We start from the raw sequence: 27,883 nt of genomic DNA on the forward strand, positions 1-27,883 counted from the left end.
TGAGAAAACAAGCCAGGTTTTATTACAAAAGCACAGTATTAAATATAAAAAAAGCAAGAGACCAACTGGGTCAGTGTCCTAGTCAAAGAAATACTAAAACAAATAATGGATGCAATCCATTAGTTGATCAGAGGCTCCAGGGGGGATACTATAACTCCTATCAAAAACTGAAAATGCTTCCAGCCTTCTGACCCACAACTTAACCTGCAAAAGTCAAAGCAAAAGAGGTACTACTTTATTCTGGCCAGCAAATGCCACTGTTCTCTTTTCTGCTTTTAAGTAGGGATGCTTGGTGACTTGTGGCTGTCCACTCTTCTTCAAAGGGAAAGGAAGAAATTCTCAGAAAAAAAGAAAAAACAAAGACCAGTATCCCAAGGCACTTAATGTAGAGTGCACTGAGCTAGGGTTTTTGCTACACGTCTTGTTTAGATAGGAGAACACAGCAGCTTGGCTTTTTCCATGGATGGTTCATAGCAAGAAAATGGTGCTTGGATGGTGTCCTTACTGAACAGCGGACTGTGGTACCTCTGTTCAGATGATGTAAAACAGAGTTCTACTTCCAACTTCAGCTAGAAAGACTAGCGCGCTCTTGACATTTCGGCATATTGAAGGCCACTCCAAGACAGTAGCTGCAATGATATTTCAGCTCCATGGTTTTCCAAACCTCTGGTGTTTGGAAGGAAGAGCACGTTGGAACCCTCTTGAATTCTTAGGCACTGTGTGCAGGCTGCAGGAGGTGGATCAATTTCTTACAATGCCTTGATGATGAGGGCCGTGGGCTGCTGTAAGCACTAGTCTGAGGTTTGTTACATGAAAGTGCTTCCAACTTTTCACTTGCTCCAAGTGACACCAGCACCTGGAAAGGAGATTGGGACAGATATATATTGTGCCCTGACATAGCCTATTGTGCTAAGCTATGTAGGGCATTACCACAATTACTTAGAGAAGGCCTGTGTTTTTAATCCTGCCTCTAACATCACTTCTGCATTATCAGGACACTGTGTTGGGACTTCCATCTACTGCAAGTAATGCACAGCTGATTGAGGAATATGTTATGTTGGGGATGGGATTGAAAACAAGGCTCCCTTTTGAGTAATTACATGGTAACTCCTTCAATGTGAATAACACAGCAATAGGATTCTATAGAGAGCCTCATAACTCCAGTATATCTTCAACGTCTGGTACTGAGAAAGATGTCATTCTGACAGAGCTGTTCAATAGTGGAACGAACAGACTCCCATGAGAGGTGTTGGACTCCCCTTCCTTGGAAGTTGTTAAACGGAGGTTGGATGGCCACTTGTCACATACAATCTAGTTGAGATTCCTGCATTGTAGGGGGTTGGGCTAGATGACCCTCAGGAACCCTTCCAACTTTATAATTCTATGATTCTTGGGGAACACAGTCATGTTTTCATAGAAAGAAGACTAGCAACTTAGGGTTGTATTCAGTGTACTGTCGGTGCAAGGCCTTTTGGCTGTGCAAAGTAACTCCCCTTCCTCCCTGCATACCCTCTAAGTCTGTTACGGGACTTCCGCAGCCATCCAAAGCAAATTTGGGGAAGGTTTGAGGTGCACAAGAATCAAGGAGAGTTCCATTGCACAAATGCCAATCCTTGCACTAACAGAGCAAGTGCATTGGATACCACCCTTACACATAAAAAGTGATGATTGTAACTAGGTAAAGGAAGAATGAGATCTACTGGTGGGTGACCTAATATAAGCTCAGAGACACTTTGAACCAACAGAAAGTTATCATGGAAAAAACATCTATTCCTTGAGAATCCAGTGGTGGGATAGTTTGGAGCTCACTTATGTGCAACTGTTTTTGAAAGAATGGAACAGGTTGAGTTATATTGATAACAGCTTATTAAGATGGCAAAGCAAGTCAGGTATCACACACTGACTGTTTGTAAAGTGCTTCTCTCATAGAAAGGAAGGGTCAAGAGAATATGGCAGCTAATAGCAGCAATGAACTCTCAAGCCCGCCCCGTCCCCCGCCAACAAGAACCTACCAATGTCATTTTTTATTTTTTTTTGCCCCAATGTACAAACCTCAATTCTTGACCAGCAAGCAAAGCTTCATTATCCTCAACAATCATGGCAGGTAACCTTGCAATAAGGCTTCCATTATGCATTGTCAGGAATTAACTGAAGCACAATAAATCTGACTGCTGGTTTATTAGGGCCTGCCCTCAGCTGGCCGAGCCTTTTCCCCCCACAGTTGCTGAACTAATACCTGGTGGATCCTGGGCTGCTGGCTAATAGATCGAAGAGCAATGAGTGCTGCCTCTTGCACAGCTGGTTGCGAATCATGGCAGGCCACATCCAATAGACGACCAGGTACCCTGCTCTGGATCAGCAAATCCTCCAGTTCCACCGACTGGCGGCCCAAGTTGCCCAGTGCTGAAGCTGCATTACAGCGGGTCTTGGCTTGAGGATCACTCAGGAGCTGAACAACCCAAGGGACTGCTTTGCTGAGGGCTGGAGTAAGAGGACCAGCCTGGTAGGCTGCATTGCCAACAGCAAAGCTGGCTGAGCGTCGCACATGTTCGTCCTCATCCGAAAGGCGTTCCAGCAGATGTTCCAGCAGCCCAATCTGGTCCTGCAGAACCTGAGGAAACCCCTGTCTATGGCGCAGCAAGTTCCCCAAAAGGCTACAAGTTTTGGCACGAACCGGGCATTCTTGGTGGCACAGCAGGTGGCTCAGTGGTTGGGAAGCAGAGTCTGAACCACATAGGAGTCTCTGTAGGAAAGGCAGGTGAGCTGGACTGGCCCGGGCTATGTGGGTGAGCAGAGAGAGCAAGTCTGCAGTAAGGGCTACTTGGTCTGATAGCAAAATGGCAGACAAGAAGGCAACAGCATGCTTTGAGGCAGCCACCCCCACCACCTGCTCAATGACTCCCTCGTCGCTCAGCACCAAGTGGCACAGGAGACTCAATGGCAACTCTGTCTCTGAGAAGGGAAGGTGGTGAATGCAGGCCTACAAAGAAAGCAAAAGCAGAATAGTGTCTCAAAGTGTGCATACCAGTATGAAGTTGGCACCAACAAAGTTGTGTTTGTGCAAAAACTTTTGCTTATGCAATGGAACTTCCTTTCCTCACCCTAGCCACAAAATCTATTTGTAGTCTTTCCACAAACTGGACAACTTGGTTGGACATAACTCTGAACCTTTATCATTCTAAAAATGTTTCCCATAAAGGGTAAAAATTCCCTTATGTCTTTATGAGGCTGGCATTTCCATCCCTTCCCCAGCCTACAACCACCTTCAAAAAAGGCATTTGGTGCCTCATTTTATGAAAAGCAGTTTTTTGAGTGCATCCACATAAGCACAACCACCATGAATCAGGATGAAAGGCATTGCTTTGTGTGGAGCAGGACAACTGGTCTGGCTAAGGCAGAGTCTGCATCCTTGGGGAAAGTGGGGAAAGAGAGGTAAGATCCTTCCCCCTGGCTTCACTTTTCTAGTGCTTAGACGACCAACATGGGAAAAGCTTTACCTGGAGTAACCGTGCAGGGATTTCAGAGTCCCTTAGACCTGTTGTGATAAGCTCCAAAGTTTCAGGGTCCATGTCCAGAGCAAAGGGGAAACAGAACAGCTGGCAAATTTGGAGCACAACAGCTGACACCAGCTCTGGGTCACCATCCTCTTGCATCTGCCTGGAAGAGGGAGGAAAGCCGTCATAGTGAAGTGTTAACTTCCAGCTGTAAGTATATTTGGGCTGCAATAGTAAGCTCCAGATGCTTGACTGAAACAGCCTAGTGAAACAATATTTATTAGTAACCATGCCACAATAGCAGTAAGGGGAGAGTTGTTGCTCAATATGCATATTTTGCATGCAAAATGTCCCAGGTTCAATCCCCATATGGGGCCGAAAAAGAAGACTCCGGTCTGAAACCCTGGAGAGCCTCTTATCTGTCAAGTGTAGACAATAAATGAAAATGAGGTAGACTAATAGTTTAACTTGGTATAAGGCAACATTCTATATTCCATCTGCCCTGGCCTGGCCTTCAGCCATTACATGCTGCTTTTAAGGGATGTCTTGAACAAAAAGTTAATTGCTCTGAGCCAAATCACTGTTTTTCATAAAAGAAGCAAATATGTTCTTTTATAGATATGTTACACCAAGGCAGGACACAGGTAGCGCTGTGGTCTAAACCACTGAGCCTAGGGCTTGCTGATCAGAAGGTCGGCGGTTTGAATCCCCGCAATGAGGTGAGCTCCCATTGCTTGGTCCCTGCTCCTGCCAACCTAGCAGTTCGAAAACACATCAAAGTGCAAGTAGATAAATAGGTACCGCTCTGGCGGGAAGGTAAACGGCGTTTCCGTGCGCTGCTCTGGTTTCACCAGAAGCGGCTTAGTCATGCTGGCCACATGACCCAGAAAAACTGTCTGTGGACAAACGTCGGCTCCCTCAGCCACTAAAGCGAGGAGAGCGCCGCAACCCCAGAGTCGTTCGCGACTGAACTTAACTGTCAGGGGTCCTTTAACTTTTTTGTGTTATACCAAATCAGAAATAGGCTTAATGTGCACACCTTATTTTGACTGTAATTTTTGGAATTAGGAATCAAATACATTGGCGAAGTTTGGAAAAGGGCAAGGAATAAGGTGTACATAGGGATGCTGTAATAAGAAGCTGAAACTGAGGAGAGTTTGGGAGATATGCAGAGCACAACTAGTGCCTCTTTCTAATCTAATCTAATCTAATCCAATGGCCTGCTCAATAAAAACCTTTACGGACAAGTATAATCCTAAAAACTTCATCTTTAATATAAAAACAAAGGTTGTTAGAAAGCCAGATTCAGCTGCATGTATCTGGAACATTCCTGAGATTGAACATAGGGACACAGAAGGTTGCATATCATCCACTTCTGCGTCTTGGGGCAGCTTTCTTGCTGAAAATGGGAGTTGGTAAGACGGGGAGGAGCTAGACCAAAATCAGGGTTGGGGGAGACTGTATTGCTGTGCTGTGTTTGGGCAAATGACAAGTATGTTTCTATGCAGCAGCCCCCTGCCCTTGTTCCACTCTAGCAGCATTTGGTTTACTTCTTTCTATAGCTCAGCCCCGGATTTATCACTCACGTTTGTGCCAAGTAAGTCAGGAAGTCAGGTTCAAGCAGCTTGCTCAGGGTTGCCATCATGACCCCATTGGGCTGGCCCAGCTGGAGAAGGCACTGGTGAGGCTCTCGTGTGAAGATGAAGAGGGCTAAGCTGAGGAAGAGCAAGGTTCCTACAGCAGGGAAAGTACGAGTGAGTACCCCTTAGCCACCTATTCAATGTCTCCTTGCCTTTCCCAATCGGAGAGGTGACTGCCAGAACCAGGCCTGGCACCATGGAAAGACTGTGAGCATCCTTATATACAGCCTCACAAAGACGAACCTCCTCAGCTCTGTCTTCTGACACGTAAATAGCAAGAGGAGGTGCCCAAGAGGCAATCTGGGGTGGTTCTTACTAAAGGAAAGCCACTTTCTACCTTGTGGTGAGATGAGGTTCCAGTATGGCTCTGGTGCCTGCTGGCCAGCTCTCGGGGTGTCTCCTTCCATCACTGGCTCCTGAGAAGTCAAGTGGAGCACCATGGCAAAGCGATGCCACACAATGCCCCAGAGTTCGGAGGTAGCAAACTCCCGCACTACTGCTGCATCTCCCTGATAGAAGAGGAACAAGCCCCAGAGCAGTGAGATGGGAGCCTAAACACCCTATTCTGCATTGCAGCTCAGGGATTTGGCTCATCAGAGACACCTTAATTCCATGGATGCTCCCTCTGTAGCCTGACAGACCTAAACCCTTTCTGACTGGACCTCTCTTCCCACCTGTATCTAAAAAGCAGGAAGCTGGGCGTCCACTAAGAGGAATTGCTGCACATAACTCAGCTGATATGCCCAGAAAGGGCAGGGACTTAACTGCCCTCCCCATTTTGCTAGGGAATTTAAGGTCTTCATCACCACCAACTGCAACATATATTTTCAAAGATGGAACAGGGTCAATCCTGCAGAATCCTAAGACTGCTTTTATTACATTTTAGCTATCATAATTTATTTTAATTGGGTGGAAGCAAACTTCTAGTCCATAAGAGGGGAAAAACAATGTGGTGATGTGCAGGTGGCTATAGGTGAGAATTTGGCTGGAGTTTCTTCACGTGCACAAATATACATACACAGCAAATTGTAGATAAGAATAGTGCAATGTCCTCATCAGTATTTTCTTAAACTTTCAAATTCTATAGAAAGAACTGAGCCACCTAGCCAGAAAATATGCTTGGAAATTATCATATCTGTATAACTATGTTAGCAAACTGAGTTGTTTAGGTCCAGTTCTAGACTGTGCTGTCTTTCTCTATCTCAGTGTTACCCAACCTGGTGCCCTCCAGATGTTTGGAACTCCGCCTCCCATCAGCCCCAGTTAAGTGTAGATTAGAAAATGGTTGGGGTGATGGCAATTGTGGCCCAAAACATTGAGGATGCCAGGTTGGGGAAGGCTGCTCCGTCCTTTGACCCAAAGTGGCCCTTCCAGTTGTGGATAGGGCAACCTCCAAGGAAGTCCATGAACAGACAGGACAGCACCTGGATGAGAGCCAGTTCCCTACTGCCAAGAGCTGAGGGGCTACACATGGCCTTGGCAGAATTAAGCAAGCCATTTCTTACCCTACTCCATTCTGCTTCACCTAACAGTAAATACTTTCCCTAATACCTCCTGGATCATTTGTGTACATCCTCTTGAGCAGCCTTTGTCAACTAGGTGCCCCCAGATGTTAGACCATAACTGTCTGTTGGACCACATGCTGGCTGGGGCTGATGGGAGCTACAATCTAGCAACATCTGGAGGTCACCAGGTTGGCCAATGCTGCTCTAGAGAATGCAAGGAAGCTGCTTGGTTGGGCATGAAGTCATACCTGGCTTAATAGTTGCAGCATCAAGAGCAGGAGCCCATCATAGAAGCCAGCTCCCATGGGAGGTGGCAGGCATAGCTGAAAGACACCAAGAGAAAGGACTAGACCTGAGACAGTGACCTCAAAGTCAGCCACTATATGGCATGACAAGCATGACACAGCCAGTGGCCTATGTGTCCTGATTTGCCCCTGTCTGTCTGGAGCTGGTTTCTTACCTCCGCAGGTTCTGTGAATACAGTAGCTATAATGGCCATGGCTTCCTCTTGCCTGATCATCACAGCAGCGCCATTTTGAATGAAGTATGTCAGCAGCAATCCTGCAGCACTCTGCATAAGACAGAGAGACCCCTCTGTGTGCAGGAATGGCCAGAATGCCTGCTTTACTTGCACTGGATGCAAATCTAGTTATTAGACTCCCCGCAGGAATGGCAATGCTGCTTTCTCCTTCATAGTCTACAGAAGTCCAATCCCGATACCTCTGGTATGACAGGGTAACAGGCAGACCATTTCTTTGCAGTCCAGAAGTATCTAGTACACATTTGTGGGAACAGTGGGATACCTCTTTTTCACAGCTTGTGAAGCTCTGTCTACAATACCTCCAACTGTGTGAGGGAAGATAACTGTCTGGTCCTATCCTTGACCTTAGTGAGAATCCATCACTCGCCATCGGGTGCAGTGTGGAAGAGTTTCTCGTGAGTACAAACCTACAGCTGGGGCTACTGACAATCAGATTACACATATGGGGTAAAAGAATCTATATAGACAGTTCTAAACTCTACCCTGGAGTAGAGATTACTCACTAGAACAGAGGTAGCTGTTGCATGGTTGAAAAGAGCCACGGCTTCCTTCAACACTATTTCAGACCTAAACCACAATCAAAGAAATAGCAGCATTAGAAGGATGAAGCAACGAATGCCAAGGCCCTCATCTTTAAAGCTAGCAATACTTGCCAGACACTTAAGTGTGTGCCTGGAAAAGGAACGGCAGCAAAAAACTAAGGCTGGGGCTGCACTGTGGCTCAAAAAATGTGGTTATGTCATGTAGCAGATTCAGTGAAATCCTAAAAACCAGTAATTTCATTTTCTAAACATCAAGAAAACTTCTTGATGTGTAGTTTCTGCTTCAGACTAAGTAGTCTGGGTAGTTTCTGCTTCAGACTAAGAAACCATCAGTTCGACACAGCTTACAGTCACCAGAAGTCTAGTCCTTAACACAGGTGCCAGCTCTCTCCTTATGTATACTGTGTAAATAGCTGGGAGGCTATTGCTACTGGGCCCCACTCTGGGCAAGCTGCTCCTGAGTTTAGGGCAGCTACAGCAAACATTAAAAGAGCGAAGTGGGAGGGGTGTATCTGCTTACAGAGCACAGTGAAGCACCACTGCACATCTTCCTGCAAAATATCTCTTGGACTGGCACGTTTTGCGATGGGGCATATCCCTCAAAACCAGGGTTGTGTTGGACATTTCTGGAGAACTGCAGATCAGTTTTCCTTTTTTGTCAAGTGCCTCCCCATTTTAGCACTGACTCTCCTTACTTCTTGCCAATCCACTTCTTGCCAATCCACACCACTCAAGTTAAGTCTCTGCGAGCCTTTTCCCTTGTTCCCAAGCAGTCAAGGCAAGATTATGAATGGTGCCAAAGCAACAACACTTACTGAGGTGGGAGGATCTGTAGCTGGAGGAGCAGGAGGGAGAAGAGTCTCAGTGAGGCTTCAGCTGCCTGTACTTGTGCCACTTCAGTTAGTGGGACCTTTCAAAGAGACAAGGCTCAGTCCTGAAACACTGGCCCCACAAACCATCACCTTTCCATCCCATATCCACTCCTAAGAGAAGCTATCCTATGTTCCTCTCACAATGTTTTGCTCTAAAACCATGGTTATCTCAGTGCCCCTCCCCTGCCCATGCCAATCATGTTGGAACGCCTCTCCTGTTTCCACACCATCCTTTCCCTGATACAGTTTCCAGTTCCTTGCTCATTAACTCTCAAACCCCAGCATCTCTGGTTAAAAAAGGATCAGGGAGTAGGTTGACGAGAAAGACCCCCTGATTGAGACCAGGGAAAGACACTTCCAGTCAGAGTGGACAGTATCAGATGGGAAAATAGTTTGACCTGGTAAGAGGCAGCTTCCTTTCTCCCCCACCCCACCTTCTTAGGGCTGAGACTTAGTATGTGCTCATGATGGGGCAGTTCTCTTTGCAGTTTCAGAATAAAAAAATACCTTGCCTTGCAGGGCACAGATCAGGGAACTCAGCCTTTCTGGAGTTGCTAAGCGGTGGCACAGAGTCAGACTGACATGGCAACAGGCATACAGGACCTGGGTGATGGAAATGCAAAGCAAGGTCAGACCACCGAGGCATCATCGCTTTCTTCCCAAGTGAGGAGGGAAAAGGGAATGCATTAAGGCATGTTGCCTCCAAGGATAAGATGCCCTGGGCACCAATTCCCCGACTCCCAGAGAAGCAAAAGGAAGATGGGGAGACGCGTTACCTTCATCCTATTGAGCGAAGAGGCAGAGCGCTCAATTCCTGAGAGAAGACTTGGCAGCAGGTCATTATCTTTCTCAATGAGCTTCTGGGCTACTTGCTGAGAGATCTGCAATGGAAATCCCTTAGCCTTCAGTGCTAACACCATTATCAGTTTCCACCACTTGAGGGAGCTATATAGCCAACCTTTCAGAAACATAAAGGTAAAGGTAAAGGTACCCCTGCCCGTTCGGGCCAGTCTTGACAGACTCTAGGGTTGTGCGCTCAACTCACTCTATAGGCCGGGAGCCAGCGCTGTCTGCAGACACTTCCGGGTCACGCGGGCAGCGTGACAAGCTGCATCTGGCGAGCCAGCGCAGCACACGGAACGCTGTTTACCTTCCCGCTGGTAAGCGGTCCCTATTTATCTACTTGCACCCGGAGGTGCTTTCGAACTGCTAGGCTGGCAGGCGCTGGGACCGAAAGACGGGAGCGCACCCTGCCGCGGGGATTCAAACCGCCGACCATGCGATCGGCAAGTCCTAGGCGCTGAGGTTTTACCCACAGCGCCACCCACGTCAGAAACATAAATGCCAATAAAACTCCCACCTGCTTTTTGGCCTTATGACATGTGCTGTGCCCTCCTGGGATGCCGCAGGATGCAGCTAGGGCTGCAGTAGAGGCAACTGCCAAGTGTTCACTCCACTCTTGCGCTGCCTTTGCTTCTTTGGGGAACACTGTTGGGGGTTGGGGAGCAAACAGAATACACCAAGTAAGGTTAAATACACCAACTGGAAGTGGAACAGAAATGCCACTTACAGTGATAATATCTATTATTGTCTACTTTTATTTGTCACTTTTTTGCTCAAAGTGGACCCAAAGCAACTTACAAGAATAATACAAATATTAAAACTAAAACAGAATAAAAACCTAAAAATGCATCCTCCATATAAAAGGGAGGTCTACTACATCCATCCTACCTTTAAACCATCAAACGAAGAGTGAAAAGTCTGGGTAAAAGAAACACTTTTGCCTGGTGCATAAAAATAGAGATGATACTAGGCTTGCCTCTCTGGGCAGAGCACTCCATAATTAGGCAGCCACCACTGAAAAGGCCTGTTCTCATAGAATTGTAGAGTTGGAAGGGACCCCAAGGTTCATCTAGTCCAACCCCCTGCAATACAGGAATCTCAACTAAAGCAATCCATGACAGATGACCATCCAACCTCTGCTTAAAAACCTCCAAGGAAGGAGAGTCCACAACCTCCCAAGAGAGACCACTCCACTGTTGAACAGCTCCTACTGTCAGAAAGTTCTTTCAGATGTTTAGTCTGGAATCAGGAGGCATTTTGCATTATCCCCAAATGCAGTCAGATGGGCACATTCTCCACAGCATTTGTTACCTTCCTGAGCTGGCTGCTTACAGCTAGCCTCGTGGCAGAGCACATCCAGAAGGCGGTGATGCTCCTCAAACAAGCTGGTGTAAAAGGGAATGGAGATGGATGGGCAGGCACAATCCATGCTCTCACACAAGTGGGTGAAGCACTGTAAGGATAAGAGACAAGGGATGCTGTTGCAGTGAGGATAGTATAGGTCTGGGAGTTGTGGGGAGCCTAGAACAAGAGTGGGGAGACTTTTTCAACCTGAGGCCCGCATTCCCTTCTGGGCAACCTTCCAGAAGCCATATGCTATGCTGTTTGTAGCCAAAGACAAAAGAGGGCACAGAAATGAATGTACTACAAATATGTTATATATTTTGGGATGTAGGAACAATAGCTGCTCCTCATCTTTGAAAAAGTCAAACTCTGGGTTGGAACCCATTTCTGTCCCAAGCCTTAAAACACACAGGTTCCAGGGGTAGGCAGGGAGAAATGAACATTAAATTGAGAAGAAAACTGAATTAAATTTAATATAGTTTCCCTTAAATTAAATTTAATGAAATTAAATTGAGCATTGAACATTAAAAGGATGCTGAAGGGAGAGGGAGAGAGACTGAGACAAGATGGAGATGAGTAGACCAGGAGATAGGAGGCTTCAAAGGGACCCTTACCATCAGGCTTTGTTCTCGCAGCCTGCTCTCTTGGTCTGTGGGCTGAACCAGCAGTGCAGGTAACAGGGCAAGGAAGCGACAGGCAGAACTGTGGAATGCCTGCAAACTAGAGAAGTATCTGTGTTTATAGGTTTGACATAGAAGCTTAGTCTTGAAACATGGCAGTGAGCTCAACACAGGCACTCAGATTCCCTCTTTCTTTGACCAGTACTGTATAATTGTGTAATGCTCAGAACCTGTATGATGACAGGTAACTAGGGACATTATATGCCATTTCCAGTTCTCAGACTAAATACTGGCACAAGGCATCAGAGTGTGGAATGAAACTGCTTCTTTTTGGTATTTACTGTATTCATGCACACTATGCTTTAATTTTGCCTACTCCCATACTGCTGACAACATAGCATAATTCACCTTCATATTTCATCTGCCATGAAAGTATCTTACCTTTGCTTCTTTCCACTTTGCTGTCGGTTGAAATCACTGGCAAAGTAGGCTGACAGGACAGTGATTAAGTCTATCAGTAGGGTGATGTACCAGGGCTGCTGTGGGATAGAGAGAGAGGTATGTGTTCTTGGGACTGGATTCCACCTGGTTGGGTGCCCCATAGAAAGAACCAGTAATCAAGAACTACGGGAATCATCTGCCAAGGTAAGAAGAATGGGAGGAGGAGGAAACTAACAGAGTTCTGAGTAAAGTGGGTTGAATTCTGTGCCAAATTTAACCTTTGTACAGATTCACAGAATCTGTAGAGGAAAGACTGTTTTCCATTACAGTGTAAACTCCATGAGGCACAAAATTTGGGTTCAAAGAATGAGGCTTTTAAATAATCTCACCAATAAATGTTTTTAGTTCCCAGAGTTATCCACATATATGTTAAACATGCTGGTATCAGCTGTGGTAAGGTCAGACACCCTGGAGGTTTCAAGAAATCAGGCAATAAAGTTACTCAGCCAAGCCCTTGGTTCCTAGCCCCTTGTCCACCATTCATACCTCCTCTTCTTCCTAGCTGCTTATGATTCTTGTAAAAATGTCCCAGATTCTGCAAAACACTCTAACAGTGCTTTTAACCTTGTGCAAGTTATATACTTTTACATAATGAACCTTCTTTTTTAAAAAAGATCCAAATACTATATGCTTAGTTTGGATTATAGTCCAATAAGAAAAAGGTCCAAATAACAGCCTGCTATACGCCTAGATGCTTTAGCTCTTCAAAATGCAAGTACCCGACATGGTGTCCTCCAGATAATGTGGTCATCATCCCTGACCATTGGCCATGCTGGGAGGGAGGGAGTTGTAGTCCAAAGCATCTGGAGGGCACCACGTTGGCTACCCCCTGTTTTGGCGAATGCCTCTTCTCTACCTGTTTGATGTTGATACTCTCCAGGATACTTCCCGCTAGCTCCACAAGGAAGTGGGATAATCCTGTGTCACTGCAGAAGTTGTACAACAGCTCCGTGTCACAGCGGGTACCTAACAAGTTGCCAATAACATGGAGGGCAGGGCGAAGATGGGAAGCTCCCTCCAGCATTCCCTCCAGCACCTGTATAAGGAAAAGGGGTAAATGTACATAGGACATACAACTCTTCCCCATACAGACCTTCCCCACACCCAGTGGCGTAGCGTGGGTTGTCAGCACCCGGGGCAAGGCAAGTAATTTGCGCCCCCTAACCCATGGATTTGCGCCCCCTAACCTGTGGATTTGCGCCCATGGATTTGCCCTAACCCCAGATGTTGCACCCGGTGCGGCCGGTCCCCCCTGCACCCCCCACACTACGCCACTGCCCACACCAATGCCTAAAGTGCTCTAGAAACACCATACTAACTACTGATTCCACATTCACTCTGTCTTCAACAGCATCACAGCACTCTTGCCATCCCAAAATCCATCCATGAGATGTTGCTCCCAACTAAAGAGTTAATGACATGCCCAGCTTCCTTTCTAGGATCCACACATTTTTATAAGACCTCTATACCCTGTCAAGTCTTAAGAGTCTCCATCTTTCCAAGCTGTCCCTAGTCTCTATGTATGTGGCTCACCATGTACTAGCTGAAAGGCCAAAACTACCAAAGGAATTCAACAAGTTTCCACCAGTTTCTTTCCTCTTCTCTCTGTAGGAAATCTTGCTTAGCTTCTGAAGGACATACCCAGCATACAGCAAACATAACGTGTGTGTGTGTGTGTGTGTGTGTGTGTGTGTGTGTGTTTAGCCCTTCCCTACAACTCACCTGCCGACCAGAATCCTTGAGTCGGGCATGGATGCGCTGCACAAAAGCAGGGTCTCCCAGAAGGCTCAGTGGGGCACTCAGCTGCACATGGGCAGGATCTGTGGCATCTATCAAGTGCTGCCACTCCTCATCGCTATCCAACTCCTAAGAGGCAAGAGTGAGTCAGTGAGGACCACCACCATCAGAAAGCCAAGAGAGTACTTCCTTGCAACTATGCAAATGACTGTGGTACCTGGCCATGCGCTCACCTCAGTCTCCAGATCCACAGTGTCAATGCTGCGTCTGCCTCGTGCTTCTGCTCTGCCACTTTCTGGCCTCAGCTCTGGGAATTCCCGCTCGTAATCCTGTGTGATCCGATTCTCTCTGTCCATGAAGAAGAGGGATGAGAGGCTGAAGGCAGGCTACACAGCAATGAAATGTTCTCACCCCAGCTTTGGTTTTCTCTTGTAAAGGACCCCTGGATGGTTAAGTCCAGTCAAATGGAGTGCAGAACTCCGACTATGGAGTGCAGCACTCATCTCACTTTCAGGCTGAGAGAGCCAGTGTTTGTCCGTAGACAGCTTTCCAGGTCATGTGGCCAGCATGACTAAATCGCTTCTGGTGCAACGGGACACCATTAAGAGTGCCAGAGAGCACAGAAATGCCATTTACCTTCCCACCGCAGCAATACCTATTTATCTACTCACAATGGTATGCTTTCAAACTGCTAGGTTGGCAGAAGCTGGGACATATATATGTCAGCTAATTCAGTTGTTTCCAGTGTTGTCTTGGTCATTTGGTATTACTTAGAGCAACAGTATCTCTATCTGAAAATCCTGCAGGCTGGAACTTACGTTTCTATGTATAACTTTGTCCAGAGCTGTTTTGCTGAGCCTATGACTTCTACAGCAGTAAAAGATTTGGACCTTACTCTGATTCTGTGTGGTGTCTGGTACTGCCAGCTTTAGATCCACACTTCCCTTGCACGTGTATCATATACCACATTCCCAACAAAATAAATGCATTTCAACTCCTTCTTCTCACCGAGGTGTGGGGGAAGATTCCTTTTGCTCCCACTCCATTCCCTTTCCTCCAAGGCTAAGGTGCCTCTCTTCTCCAGTGCCAGGAGCTGCCCGATTCACTTCTCTGGGATCTGTCTGAGCAAGGCAGGCTTTGCGTGTGTGGCTCTGGACCCCCTTGGGGGTTTCTTCCTTAAACGAAGCCCTGGATTTCCCCATCTCCTGTAAGAAGTCAAGCAACACAGGAAGATTCTAATGGACTGGACCCCACCATACTGTAAGTCGCCTTGCCAGCAATGGTATTACCTGCCTCTCACCTTTCTCCGAGCCTCCTGGGCCATCTTCTGCCGTGCTTTCCTCAAGATCTTTGACTGGCCACTGTGAGGGGCCAGCGAGTGTGTCTGCTGCTCTTTCAGGGCCTGCAGTTCAGGAGGCAGTTTGCTGGTGAAAGGGTTGGTAATGCCTTGATCTGCTGTGTCATCAATTACTGCAAAAGAGAAGGTCGGTGACTGGGCTTGCTTGAATTGGGCTCTGTAAGGAAAGGCAGATGCAGGAGCCAGATGGGAGGAAATTGCAAGTAAGCATGGCAGCTGGTACTCACCAGTGACCAGCCCTGCAATGAAGGGGTGATAGAGTAGCTCTGGCCAGGACAGGCGCTGCCGAGGGTCTTTCATCAACAGGCCTTGCAAGAAGCTCTACACAGTAATGAGAGATGGTCACTTGCACATCCTCACACTACTTATAGTCTATAACCCCAGCTGCTAATTTTACAAGGAAAACCTTGGAGCCAATGAAATTCCTTGGTCGCTGTGGGAAGAGTCTATTCAATCCATGCATACAAAAAGCACATTTTCCAGAATGTTCCCATTTTTTTCATTTTTAAGTTTCTAGCGCTGAAGATTACTGAAAAAAGTCTTGCAAACATGGCTGCATATTCTGCCTTAAGAAAGAAACCTGGTGGCCCCAATACCACCAAAACATGTTTGCACACAGAACTACATTCTTTGGCACAGATGTAGCAATGTGGTGTCCTTCAGACATTGTGGATAACATTTCCGTAACCACTGGCCATGCTGGCTGTGGCTGATGCAGTCAAAATTATTGGGGGGGCATCCCTGCCTTAGCAAGTACACTCATCCCAGTCTAATCCCCACAGGCAGTGGGGTAGGATAAGGATTGGAGAATGCACTTAAAAACTGTATTTCTACCTTTCAGACATACACACCAACAGTGTGAAAGAGGCCAAGTGGCATGAGTGAACAAAATCTAAGGTGTTCAAGCTTCCAAGGAGAGAACAAACTCAAACCACAGATACATACAGTGTAATGCCAGAGATACAGATAGCTGAGTTTGAGTCATGGGAAACCCAAAAGTATAAGCTTCTAGAGCAAAATATATCTCTTATGGCCCTTAGCAGGGCAATGTACCTTACAGGGCTCTTGTGTGTGGATCAAATGAGACTAAAGAAGCAATGCATCTAAACCTGCCCTGAGATCATTGGATGGAGTGTGGACGGCATTTAAGTACAGTTACCTTGAAGTTGGAGCTCATGTTTTTTGGCCACTTGATGGGGTCCTTGATGATCAAGCTCACCAACTGGAAGATGCTGTTGGTGTAGAAGGGTGGTGTCCCCACACACAGCTCATACAGAATGCATCCCACTGACCAGAGGTCAGCTGTGTGGTCATAGGGTTTCTCTTCCACTAGCTCAGGCGCCATATACAGTGGAGTGCCTTTTATAGATGTCAGCACCATGGTGTGAATACTCATTGCACGGGCAAACCTTCCCAGGAAAGAAAGAAGACAACAACTGAGACCTTTCAGTAATGAGACCAGAGATTGGTTGGGGAGATCAGTTCTTAACATACCTACCCAAAGTCACAGAGCTTGATCACTCCTCCTTTCCCAAGAAGGATGTTTTGGGGTTTCATGTCGCGGTGCAAGATTCGGTGGGAGTGCAGATAATAGAGCGCCGAGACCAACTGAGAGGCAATATCTTGCACCTGAAAGAAAATGACAACCCTGATACTTTGCAAAGCCCATTTAATCCTGTAGGGATGCTCCACATCTCCAGCATAAAACTTCCATTCCTTTTTGTTATCTTTGCTGATGCCCCTCAATTGTGAATCACAAGTCCTTCCCCAACACACAGAAATCTACTTGTATTATCCTAAGACAATTAGATCTATTTTTATCCTTGAGGGCAGCAGAGAGCAAGCATTTCCACTCTTCTATGTACCCTTCAGGTATTTGAAGACTGCAATCATGTCCATCTGCTGCTAGACTTCTCTTCTCCAGATTCAACGCTAGTTCAAAACACATATGTTCACTCAGGCATCACTTGAAGTGTGACTCCAGATATTCTTATTTATTTAGGATAAGGGCTGTAGCTCAGTGGTAGAGCTTTGCATACAGAAGGTCCCAGGTTCAATCCTCAGCATCTGGGAATGTCCCTTGTCTAGAACACTGGAGAGTCACTGCCAGTCAAAGCAGACATAACTGAACTAGATGGACTAATGGTTTGACTCAAGGCAGCTTCCTATCTTCTTATCAATAATCATGGTGAATTTTATACTGAGTATGTAATGTTTTATGGTTTATTGTGTTTTTATATTGTACCATACACCACTTTTGATATTCCAATTTGAGCAATATATAAATTGGTTAAAAAAATTAATAAACAAAAAGACATACAGTACCAACTTCCTTAAACCTTTCCTTGATTTAAGCTGCTCTAATATCATCCCTGGTATCAAATTCAGAGGGATGGGTCTCTAGTTTCTCAGATCATCTTTTTAAAAATTAGGACTGTCTTGTAAGCACCTCAGTCACTATTCCAGGAAATCTAACAGGTTCATGTCAAAGTACACAGCTGGAGGGTTTATGGCCTAGCAAAGACTGACACCTACCCACACTCCAGCTACTCTCCCATTCCTGGAGTCATTCATCACACTGAATCCCCACTCACTCTTCTTGTCATAGTTACCTGCTCCTCAGGCAAGTTCCCATCATCCTCAAGGATCTGAAAAAGCTCCCCTTCAGCATAATCTGTCACTACCACAACCTGAAGGAGATAAACAAGACCAGAATGCCAATGAGAACATTTTCAAAGATGGGACACTTGTGGGTAGGGAATGACAATCTGACTAAGCTCTCTGTGCTGTTTGAAGCCAACAGGAAACCACCATCAAAAGAAGAGTGTGCAGCAGCTACCAACACATTCTTATTTGATGAAGGTGCCTATGGAGAGCTCCAAACTCTAAGTGTGTTGGGACATTCTTTGGATATTGTCATTCTGCTGATAGGTCTTGGCAGGTTAATTGCCTGATGCAGCCTCATGAACCAATAGGCTTGATGTGGCAATCCAAACTTCCACAGACAAGATGTGTAATTTAGATAGCTGTTACCAAAATGGATAAATTTTAGTTCACTCCTCCTAGGTACTCATTGAGACATCTGGAGAACACCATATAACCTAAACTCCATCAAACAAAATGTAGCCATTTTCAGGCCTTTCTGCTTCTTGGGGGACTTTCCACAGAGCCAGGAAGACACCATTTTCTTCTTCACCTCCCACATTTAAAAAGGACTCCCAGCAAGTCCCTTACCTCTTTATCAGTTTCAAAACTGTCAAGCATCTGGACAATGTTGGGATGATGAAGCCCCCTCATGATCTCAATCTCTCGCTGCAAATTCTTCAGCTCTTTCTGTGAGCGACCCACTTTAGGGATAAACTTCAAGGCCACCACCTGCCAATAATAATAATAATAATAATAATAATAATAATAATAATTAAAGGCTGGAAATGGGTCATACACTACTTTCCCCTCTGTTTGTCCCTGAAAAACTCACTGTGAAACAATGACCACTGCAGGCTCAGGAACAGACTTCTTATATAGCAATCTTTGGAAACAAATCTCCCTAAATTAACTCTCCTGTTGATGAGGTCCATCCCCCTGTTCCCTTGTGCTCTTACCTGTGCACTGTATTTGCGACGCCCCTTGTAAACTCTTCCAAAAGAGCCTTCACCAATCATCTCCAAGACATGATACTTCTCCATGATGGGAATGTGGAGAGGGGTGGGTATTAATCTGAAAGGGCAGAGACAAGAGATTAAGTTAAACATGAACAGTAAATGAAAAATGTAAGCACAATGGCAAAGCATGTCAATTCACAATACCATTTTGCAAAATTATTATTATTATTTATTATATTTGTATACCTCCCTTCATCTGAAGATCCCAAGGCTGTTCACAACAGAAAAATGCAAAATAAGCATACAAATCATACACATGTGGTCAAAACCAAGAATCAAAAAGAAAAAAGGGAGCAAAGCAGTCAGAAAAGGTTGGGGAAAGGGGAATAGACTCTGTCAAAGCCAATATGGCATGCATATCAGGCAGACAGCTCTAAAGAGGGGTCCCAGATCTCAGAATAGTTGTGCTTTTTGCATCTCCAGGCAAAAGCGGTTTTTTTCACGTGATGCATGAGAAGAAAGCCCTCCAACCAAGAAGCTATTGGAGGAGATATCAAGTCCTTGCAATGCTGTAAAACCAGTCGCTTAGCCACCCATAAAGCATGCAAGTTCCAGGACATTAGGATATAACCGAGCCATCCATGACCATCCAAATATTTCAGGGACAGTCTCATAACAAAATTAATTTGAGCAAGCACCTTCACCGAAAAAGAAGCCAATGCAAGGCATGTTTTTAATGCTTCCCAAGAAAAAAGTTAAGGCACCCCGGCTCCAAAGTGCCCATCAGGAGTCCATCAACACACACAGTCTTTTTAGCCATCTTCTTGCCTGCACAACTCTCCGAATCCCTTTTGCTATACTGTATAAAGTCCTCACCCGGCCACGGCGTCTTGAGGAGCCTCCTAAGGCGACGATCCTACGCCCACTTACTTAGGAGTAAGCTCCACAAAAGTGAAATGGGGCAGAGAAATGCACACAAGGTCGGGCTGTGCGCTGCAGCCCGACACCGGCTCCTTCGCCTCAGCCTCCTCCTTCCAGGTCAATGCAGAGGAAGGACAGAAGCACCCACGTCCCACCCGCTCCGTCTGACAAAGCCTTTGCCGCGCTGAGCCCCGGCGGGGGCCGTTGGAACCCGGCGGCTCGAGAGTAGGGCGGGGCGGATGGAGGCTAGTTATCAGCGCAGGCCCCGCGCAACGGCGTCTCCCGGCTGCTGCCTAGCAACCCTCAGCGCCGGAAGAGAACCCGGCAAGCATTCCAAAGCGGTTGAGTTTCCGGGCCTGTCAAGATGGCGGCGACCGGCGACAGCGAGGAGCAGGAGGAGTTGGCTGCGGATTGGTAAGGGAGCGGTTCGGCCTTGTGTGTCCTCCTTTCTCTCTCAGCGGAAGGCAGATGAGCAAATGGCTGGCGTACCCTTTCCTCCTCTGTTTTCTGTAGCCCAGGCCATCTCTTCACGAAGGAATTTTTTTGTTTCTTCGTTCGTCTTGTTCTTATGTAATGTTCGACATGTACGATGTGGTTCGTCATCTTCCTGGGTCTCGTCACAACAGGGAGTGAGCTAGCACACGACCCCCCCGCCCCCCGCGCGCTATTTCTGAGGGTAGGGGGCTGAGAGAGAAAGGCAGCGCCCAGTAGCCGAACAAGCAGCGATATGAATCTTATATCCAAGCCAAGTGCAAAATCCACTCCCTGGGCCAATCCTGTTCCTCCTCGCCCTTTGGTCTTCTAGCAGGGTTGGTTGTTGTTGTTGGTTGTTTTTTTTAGAAACTCCTTATGAAAAACTGTAGATAGAGAAATAAATGCCTTCTCTTTACCGCACAGTTACCTGGCTAGAAGCATATGCCAACTGAGATCTCTCCTCAGTCGGCTGCTGTTATGCCACTGGTTCCTTATGGATATTATGAAAAAATACTCCATGCAACAATCTCACTCTCGGTTAGTATTACAGCTGTGTTTCTGCCCTTTGCAGTATGGAGCTGTGTCATTTTTCAGCCACAGAATCAAAACAGAAAGAGAATGACAGCCTTTCTCAAGCATGGTAAACTACCCACTGTTGTGGGAATTGTGTGTAAGGTAAAATTCTGAGAAGTAGCCAGAGAGAAATGTTTTTGTGGTTTTCATTATCACTGGCAGCAGCAAAGGTCTGCTAGTTTAGACTATGTGTTTCTGTCCTGCTCTGTACATACTGGGAAGTGCCAGTCCAGTCCCAGCAGGAAGAGGCTGATGTGCTTGATCTGAGCTGAATTGAACTTCCTGAGCATCAGCTAATGCATAGGAGTTCAATCCTGATTTCTATCTGCCCCATGCATAACATCATACATGATGGACAGGAGAAACCTGAGGAAATTAGCCTTATATATAATATGATTTTTTTTTTCTTACTCAGGGCTCTGCCTTCAGAAGTGGAAGTCTTGGAGTCCATTTACTTGGATGAGCTACATGTTTCTAAAGGAAACGGAAGGTAATTGCAACATTGTCAGATCCTTTGCTGGTTCTTTGTTTTAAAGTATTGATCACTCCTGTGATCTTGCATATGTCATTGTGGAACTTGATTCCTGGTTTAGAAGACTGTACCCTGTTTTTGGATTAGACTACAGTGTCCTGCACAAACTCGGAATGAATTGCAACCCCTGATTCATGTTTGTTAATTTCCCAAAATATTAGTCACTTCTTTCCCCCCCCTCCTTGTATTTGATACTACCATTCTGAAATAGTTATCTTTGTAAAAATATGGGGTGGGGAGAATGGAAGGTCTGCATTATGCCTGCTTCAATCTTCTTTCAGCCTGAGAAAGGAAGGAATAACAACCCACCTGCATTATCTCTCCTGTTCCATCTTCCTTTCATTTGACACCAGACCCTCACTTGAGCCTTTCTTCAACCCTAGGTCTGTGCCGTGGGAAATATCTATCACCCTTCATCCAGCAACTGCAGAGGACCAGGAGTCTCAGTACGTCTGCTTAACCTTGGTGCTATCCGTGCCTCTTCAGGTAAAGCCTTGTATGACCTGAGTGACTGTTTTGCTATATAACACTTTAGCATGGCTGTACTACTCATTTTGACTTGGCTTTGTTTCTTATTAGTATCCAAATGAAGTGCCAAAGATAGCCATCCAGAATCCTCGAGGGCTGTCAGATGAGCAAATCCAAAAGTAAGTGTATTATGCAAACTCTTTCCAGTTCAGTGCAAGAAGTAAGGTTTTCTTTGTTTCAGTCTGTCACACTTTTAATGGAAAGTGTGGGGAGGTGGGAGCTTCTTTATATTGTGTTCCACCTGCCCAATGATCTTATGTGGAATATGTATTATGCAGCTGTTCTCTTAATTTAGAGCTGTGCTGTGAAGGCTGTTGCTATGTTACTAACATTGGGAGCATGAGGAATGAGGTTACAAACAAGACTGGAAGTTCTAATCATGTATGCAACATGTTTGGGTACATATAAATTAATTATGGTGTTTGTGTGTAAAATTGGCATTGGGAGAATACATGTTAAATGAGATCTTTCCCTTAAAAGTTATTGATAGGTGGACAAAATTAAGAGATGAGAGGCAATGCATCTTGGTACATTACTGTATCAGAAATGCAGCATCTTCATCCAAAACAAAGTCCCAGCTTCTGTGGCTCTTTACACCTGGCTTACTAGAACCTGCTTTCCCTTCCCTGCTTTCCCTTGCCCTAGAAGGGCTTCAAGCTGCTTTTTCAATTTCAGTCTGGTACCACTTCCTTCTAATTTGTACTGAAGTAGCTACTGTGTCCGATGAGATACTGGGTGAGAGGTTGGCGCCCATCCTGTGTTGGTGTTGAGATTGCTATTGCAAGTGGCTGATTCAGCCACTCCAGTTCTTGCCATCTCACTTCCCTGGACATCTATTCTAGCCTTTCTCCTTACCTTGCCCCCTTTTTTGCCTCCATTTTAGGATTTCCCAGACACTACAATGTACTGCTGAGGCCCAGCTGGGTACAGCTATGTTATATGAGCTAATAGAGGTAAGAGAACAGAAAGGGGAGGCAGGCTGTCCAGACCTATGGCTTGGGCTGTTGCGCCTTTATTGTGTGAAATGACAAACTGACCCTCTCTGTCTTCACAGAAGGGAAAGGAAATTCTTACAGACAACAACATCCCTCATGGGCAGTGTGTGATTTGCCTGTATGGCTTTCTGGTAAGGGCATGCTGGATTGGCATCTTGTTTTCATTTGTGGGGAGCCATAGGGAATAAAAGCACTAATATAAGGAGGTGGAAGAATGAGGTGAAGCTGGGACTCACTCAAAAAGGAAGGAAAAGGGAATGGGAACTTGTTGGGATGTCTCTAGATCCCTTCCTTAGTGCTGTGTTGTATTCTGTTCTGCAAAAGTGTGTGCATGTGTCCCCATAGTGGGAAGAGGAGTAACAGTGGGAATGGGGTGCAAAAAGCCCCTGTTAATGTGATTGTTTGAATCTGAGCCAGCATCCACATATATTACTGTACATATGAATTGAATTGAAATTGGAATGAATGGGAATTATTATTTCAATGTATGCTGAAAACGCACAGTGTAGCTGATTTGTATTAATAGGAATCTCTTCCTTCCCCTGTGCAGGAAAACGAAGCTTTCACTAAGACACCATGCTACCACTACTTTCACTCACGTTGCCTTGCCAGTTATACAGAGCATATGGAGGAAGAGATCCGTGCAGAGAGGAAAGAAAGAGTACAGCCTTTGGCACCTCTGCCCAAAGAGGTAATAGCTCCTTGCATGCACCCCACAGCTGCTTCTAGAACTTCACCAACTTTTTCCTCCAGGAATGGCTTCTGAATCTGGATCAACATTTCCAGTTCATTTTGGTTATTAGTTACGGCGTTGAGAGCTGTGGACAAGATTTTCCCAGATCAATGTTAAAATGGTTTTCCATGGTTCAGTGCTGTGCATACGTTCGCATTTGCAAGTTATTTTGTCTACAGAGAACAAAATGTTAAGTGATGTGTAAAGTCTGGGAATCTAGTTAAAGACCAGAGGAGATGGTCAACATATCTTCCTTTGCTTCAAATACTAAGGAACTGGGGTTCTGTAGATAAAGGCAATCTTCACAGCTGCAGTACAAGTGACCAAAAAGTATACTCACGTTATATCTTCTTGAACACCTGTGTTGGTGTGTTTCCTGGTGGTAAAGATTGTGAATGGACTACAACATACACAAAAAAGCTTTGCCAAGAAACAAAAGTTATCTTCCTCCACTCCCAAACAATAGAATAGTTCTGAGGGCAGGGTTGCTAGTGGTGAATCTTCACTCTGAGATAATTTTTGCACTAGCTTTGATGCAAGTTGTGATTGCATTAGGAAGGCCCAGTAGCATCTTATAAAAGAGAACACTTTACTGGTGGATGTTTATAGAATGAAATTAATTACCGTATTTTTCGCTCTATAAGACATACTTTTCCCCTCCTAAAAAGTAATGGGAAATGTGTGTGCGTCTTATGGAGCACATGAATGCAGGCTGCGCAGCTGTCGCTGAAGCCAGGAGAGCAAGAGGGATTGGTGCGCACCAATCCCTCTTGCTCTCCTGGCTTCAGGGACAGCTCCGCAAAGCCTCCTGAGCACAGTGGGGGCGCTCCTCCCGCTGCGCTCAGGAGGCTTTGTGTTGCTTTCTTGTTTTCCTCCTCTAAAAACTAGGTGCGTCTTATGGTCAGAGTGCGTCTTATAGAGTGAAAAATACGGTAAGTGCCCAGGAGGCTTGGATGATGAGCTCAGAATCCAGGCTGTCCCGTGACCTTTTAGTCAAACTGCACAACACTCTTCTGCCAATAACACTGTTGTTGAGTGCTAGAGCTCCCCAGGATGAGTAGCAGTTTATCAGGAAAATACTACTCTCTTAAGACACACTGGTGGAGTATGAGAACAGTAGCTGTATATCCCATGACTAGGTCTAACCAAGGCCGAATTTTGTTGTTATTACCTTCTGTACAGGAATTTGAAGTGCAGTGCCCTGTGTGCAGGGAGCCTCTGGTTTATGATCTTGCAACATTGCAAGCAGCACCACCTCCACAGCAGCCAATGGTAAGGAAACTTTCAAAACAGACCTTTCACATGGACTTGCTGCTCTTTAAAAGATGCACCAGGCAGGCACCCTCTTGCTTCACTAATCTCTCTCACTTATTGGACCTGTTGGGCAACCCCATTTCTCCAAATGAGCTCTGTTAAGTGTTATTTCCAAATAATCATATACCTGGTGCTCTGTAGGCCTGCAGGTGGTTATGAGTTCTCTGTAGGCCTGCAGGTGGTTATGAGTCTTTCTTTTTGCCTGCCCCCCGGCAGCCCCTTTGCCCATCAGATCTGGAGGGTTGAGAGACCCAGAAGGCTCTGTTTGGGCCAGTCATCCAATTACATGCCTCTCTTTCCTCAGGAGGTGTACCAACCTGACACACAGACACTGCAGCACAGAGAACAACTGCGCCTGATCTATCAGAAGCAGCAGGAGAAAGGAGGCATCATTGACCCTGAAGCAGAAAGAAATCGCTACTTCATCAGCCTGCAAAAGGTTAGTGCAGGCAGCAGGAGTACAAAGAGGATAATGGTCATAGGGAAAGAATGAAACAATGGAGGTAGCAATTTTTACTTGCTGAGACATCCTGTCTTGTAGCACAAGAGAGAGCTTTGATATTTGCATCCCAGGCAATTCTTTTAAAGTGCTGATGACTCTTGTTGCTGGCAATTTTGCAAGTTACTATAGGGAAAGATTTAAGCAGCAAAGCCTGGGGAAGACAGATGGGGTGACATCAATATATTAATTCCTGTGGGATCTTTGCCACTCAGACTGAGAATCAAGCCTGCTGGGTTTATGCATTTTCTGCCCTTCATTTTGGTTTCTATCCTTTTTAGCCCCCAGATACCACTGAACATGAACAAGTAGCCATCTCAGAAAATGTTCTGGATACTGACAAGGAACTGAGGCCATCAGTCGGCTCAGAACATACCCAAGGAACTGCAGAGGCTGCTCTTCCAGTGAGGAATGAACCTGAAAAACCAGAGAGACCTTCTGTCCCTTTGCATTTCCATAGCAAGAGAGAGAGGACTCGAGAGGAGAAACCATCTATACAAGGCCCTGGCTGGCAGCTGCGCTACAAGTCACTGGAGACACCAGCAGAAACTCATTGTCTTCTCACTGTTGAGGGGAAATCCAGAACCTTCAGTAGAAGACCCAACTGGAGAAAGGAGAGGGGACAGCGAAGCTGTGGGAGGTACAATCAAGACTTCTCAAAATCTTGCAGCAGAGACCAAGTGTCTTCACTGGTGGAGAAAAAAGAGCTGCGCACCAGAGGAATCTCACCAACCAAAGAGGGAATGTATTTGAGAGAGGAGAAAAATGTTGTGGGGAAATGGACGCAGGAGCAGAAAAGTCAAGCCCATGACAGTGAGGAAGTAAACTTGGAGGTTAGCCATAATGAGCTCAGGGGGTCGGCCAAGTGGCAGGGTCGCCGTGGGATGCAGGATTGTAGGCAGTGGGAAAAGACCAAGGGCAGAGAACATGGATCTTATATTAAAGTGCCAAGAGGCCGAGGACGCACCACATTGAACTCAAGGAGAGAGCTGCAGAGCCAAGAGACTGAGGATGGCTCCTAGCAGGCAGGAGTTGAGGCTTGAGGGGCTTTTTCTAGGGGTGAACACAGGTGATTTTGTTGTGCTGTCAACCATTGGCCTGGATTGTAAGGAAAAGCAGATCTGTCTTGAAATTCTCCTCTCGGCCATGGGCGGTTTATGTCTTGCAGAGTAGGGGTATATTGTCCTCAGAGATCAGAATTACTGTCTGTGGACTGTAGTAAATAACTGAATAATAAATGGTAGCCAAATGCTATTGCCCATGGGTAAACTGTAGGATCTTACAGTGAATCAGTGCTGTGTAGAGGGCTGTTTGAGGCTGAATCCCTGAACTAAAAGCCAAGCTTGAAAAATAACTATTAAGTAACCCTGTTCTAAAATAGGTGCTAAAAATAGAAGGACTATAAGGGAGTACAGGTCTCCTTGTTTACTGTCCAGAACTATGGAGAGGACTTGCCATTAATAGTGTCACTATTTTTAGACATGCCTTATTGATGGTATTGGCATATGTGAAAAGAGTGGACTTGAATCAACATTGACTTGGTGGCTGTTGACCACAGAGGGTTCTTTAAGCCCCCCAACTGTGGCCAGACTGAATGTTGGAGTCTCCCACTGCCTCATTGTAATTGGCTAATGTTCAGTAGTGATTGACCTTGAACTGCAAACATCAAACATGCCTATTCTAAAGAGCCTTTAAATTATAAGAAGTCCAACTCCTTACTCACCCAGTAGTTGGATTTGGAGCTAGTATTGGCAACAAAGGCTTCAGCTCCAGGTACACCAAGGCTCTTGTCTTTGCCTGTTTTCACAAATGTGATATCCTGCAATGGTTTACTAACTGTAATCCTGTCCAGAGTTCACGTGACTTATGTTTTGGGTCTTATCATCTTTGATTCGAGCCAAATTTGGTTTTGTTGGGGTGAGAAGTCTCTCATGCTCAGCTGGCTTTCCCCTCCTAACCTTATGGCTGTGTGTATGTGCATTCACCCACACACCATTCAAGAACAGCTCTACTCTCCATTTGGGAGGGTAATACCAATGTACCTACCTATTTTTAGGCTACACAGTCCCTGTCATCTCCCTCAGCAAAATGCAGCCTTGTCTTCATGGGTATTTCTGCTCAGAGGAGGAGTCTGTAGCAATATGGAGTACATGTGGCCACTATGCAAACATTTTGAACAGACTTTCCTCCACTTGTATTTCTATTTTGTCACATATATATGGCCTTCCTCCCCCCACAACAAATTTTACCCTAGGCTGTGTGAAAGTTCCCAAGCTGCTTAAATTCCTTATATGTCTGCAAAATGTCCCCCCACCCCTCCCCAAGTGAAGCTTTGCCAGACTTCGTAATTTTCCTTTTCTGCTTAGCCACAGTAACATTGTAGATGTGTGACAACTTTACAGAGCACAGTGGCCAAAATGACCTTACAATAGAAGTGTGACTGATTTTAAACCAGTTCATGCTAGAGGCTAAAGGATGTCATTACTTATTTGCATGCATGCACATATACCAGTTTGAGCAGTTCTGCCTATTAAAAGGATTGATGTGAGATTGATTTACCTCCCTGCACTGTGGTGAGGTGGAATTTGTGGTGATGTGATGCAAAACAGGAGTATTAAAAGCAATTTGAGTAAACCAATCTATGATTCTCTTTCGTGGATAAAGAACATAGCTGCTGCTGTGCTGCATGTGATGAGACCATTCAACATTAGAAACC

General features: G+C 45.7%; 2 protein-coding genes across 3 annotated transcripts; one reads left to right on the top strand and one right to left on the bottom strand.

Annotated features, from left to right (window-relative positions):
* STK36 (serine/threonine kinase 36) lies at positions 1-19,879 on the bottom strand. 2 transcript variants are annotated; one of them, XM_028741951.2, is made up of 27 exons: positions 19,475-19,879; positions 18,599-18,713; positions 18,231-18,371; positions 17,609-17,686; positions 16,495-16,625; positions 16,156-16,405; positions 15,224-15,317; positions 14,940-15,109; positions 14,648-14,844; positions 13,873-13,987; positions 13,625-13,768; positions 12,759-12,938; positions 11,843-11,940; positions 11,396-11,501; positions 10,749-10,890; positions 9,955-10,082; positions 9,371-9,475; positions 9,102-9,197; positions 8,538-8,632; positions 7,684-7,747; positions 7,100-7,210; positions 6,888-6,962; positions 5,472-5,643; positions 5,081-5,228; positions 3,498-3,657; positions 2,237-2,980; positions 1-856 (listed from the first exon to the last, which is right to left on the bottom strand). In XM_028741951.2, exons 2-27 carry the CDS (start codon positions 18,680-18,682, stop codon positions 710-712), a joined length of 3,975 nt encoding a protein of 1,324 aa, XP_028597784.2. In that variant the 5' UTR covers positions 18,683-18,713; positions 19,475-19,879; the 3' UTR covers positions 1-709. The 2 variants fall into 2 exon arrangements, with proteins under 2 accessions (XP_028597784.2, XP_028597794.2); XM_028741961.2 differs by lacking the exons at positions 6,888-6,962; positions 7,100-7,210.
* Positions 19,869-27,805, top strand: RNF25 (ring finger protein 25). Its single transcript, XM_028741970.2, is given in 12 exon segments — positions 19,869-19,933; positions 20,417-20,530; positions 20,982-21,056; positions 21,482-21,584; positions 21,678-21,745; positions 22,510-22,579; positions 22,681-22,752; positions 23,172-23,312; positions 24,537-24,626; positions 24,973-25,107; positions 25,449-26,135; positions 26,138-27,805. Coding segments are annotated over 12 exon segments (1,644 nt in total). The 5' UTR covers positions 19,869-19,883; the 3' UTR covers positions 26,177-27,805.
* Positions 27,806-27,883: the final 78 nt, after the last annotated feature.

The sequence above is a fragment of the Podarcis muralis genome, chromosome 1, assembly GCF_964188315.1.
Source record: "Podarcis muralis chromosome 1, rPodMur119.hap1.1, whole genome shotgun sequence".
Lineage (NCBI taxonomy): Eukaryota > Metazoa > Chordata > Lepidosauria > Squamata > Lacertidae > Podarcis > Podarcis muralis.

What these genes read in the sequence shown, in the direction of transcription:
- STK36 (XM_028741951.2), bottom strand. Translation starts at nt 18,682, where the DNA reads ATGGAGAAGTATCATGTCTTGGAGATGATTGGTGAAGGCTCTTTTGGA. An exon ending in GAATCTTCCCCCACACCTCG is followed by an intron (nt 13,988 to 14,647) that starts GTGAGAAGAAGG and finishes CTTCATGGACAG; the next exon opens with AGAGAATCGGATCACACAGG. An exon ending in TCAAGGATTCTGGTCGGCAG is followed by an intron (nt 12,939 to 13,624) that starts GTGAGTTGTAGG and finishes TTCCTTATACAG; the next exon opens with GTGCTGGAGGGAATGCTGGA.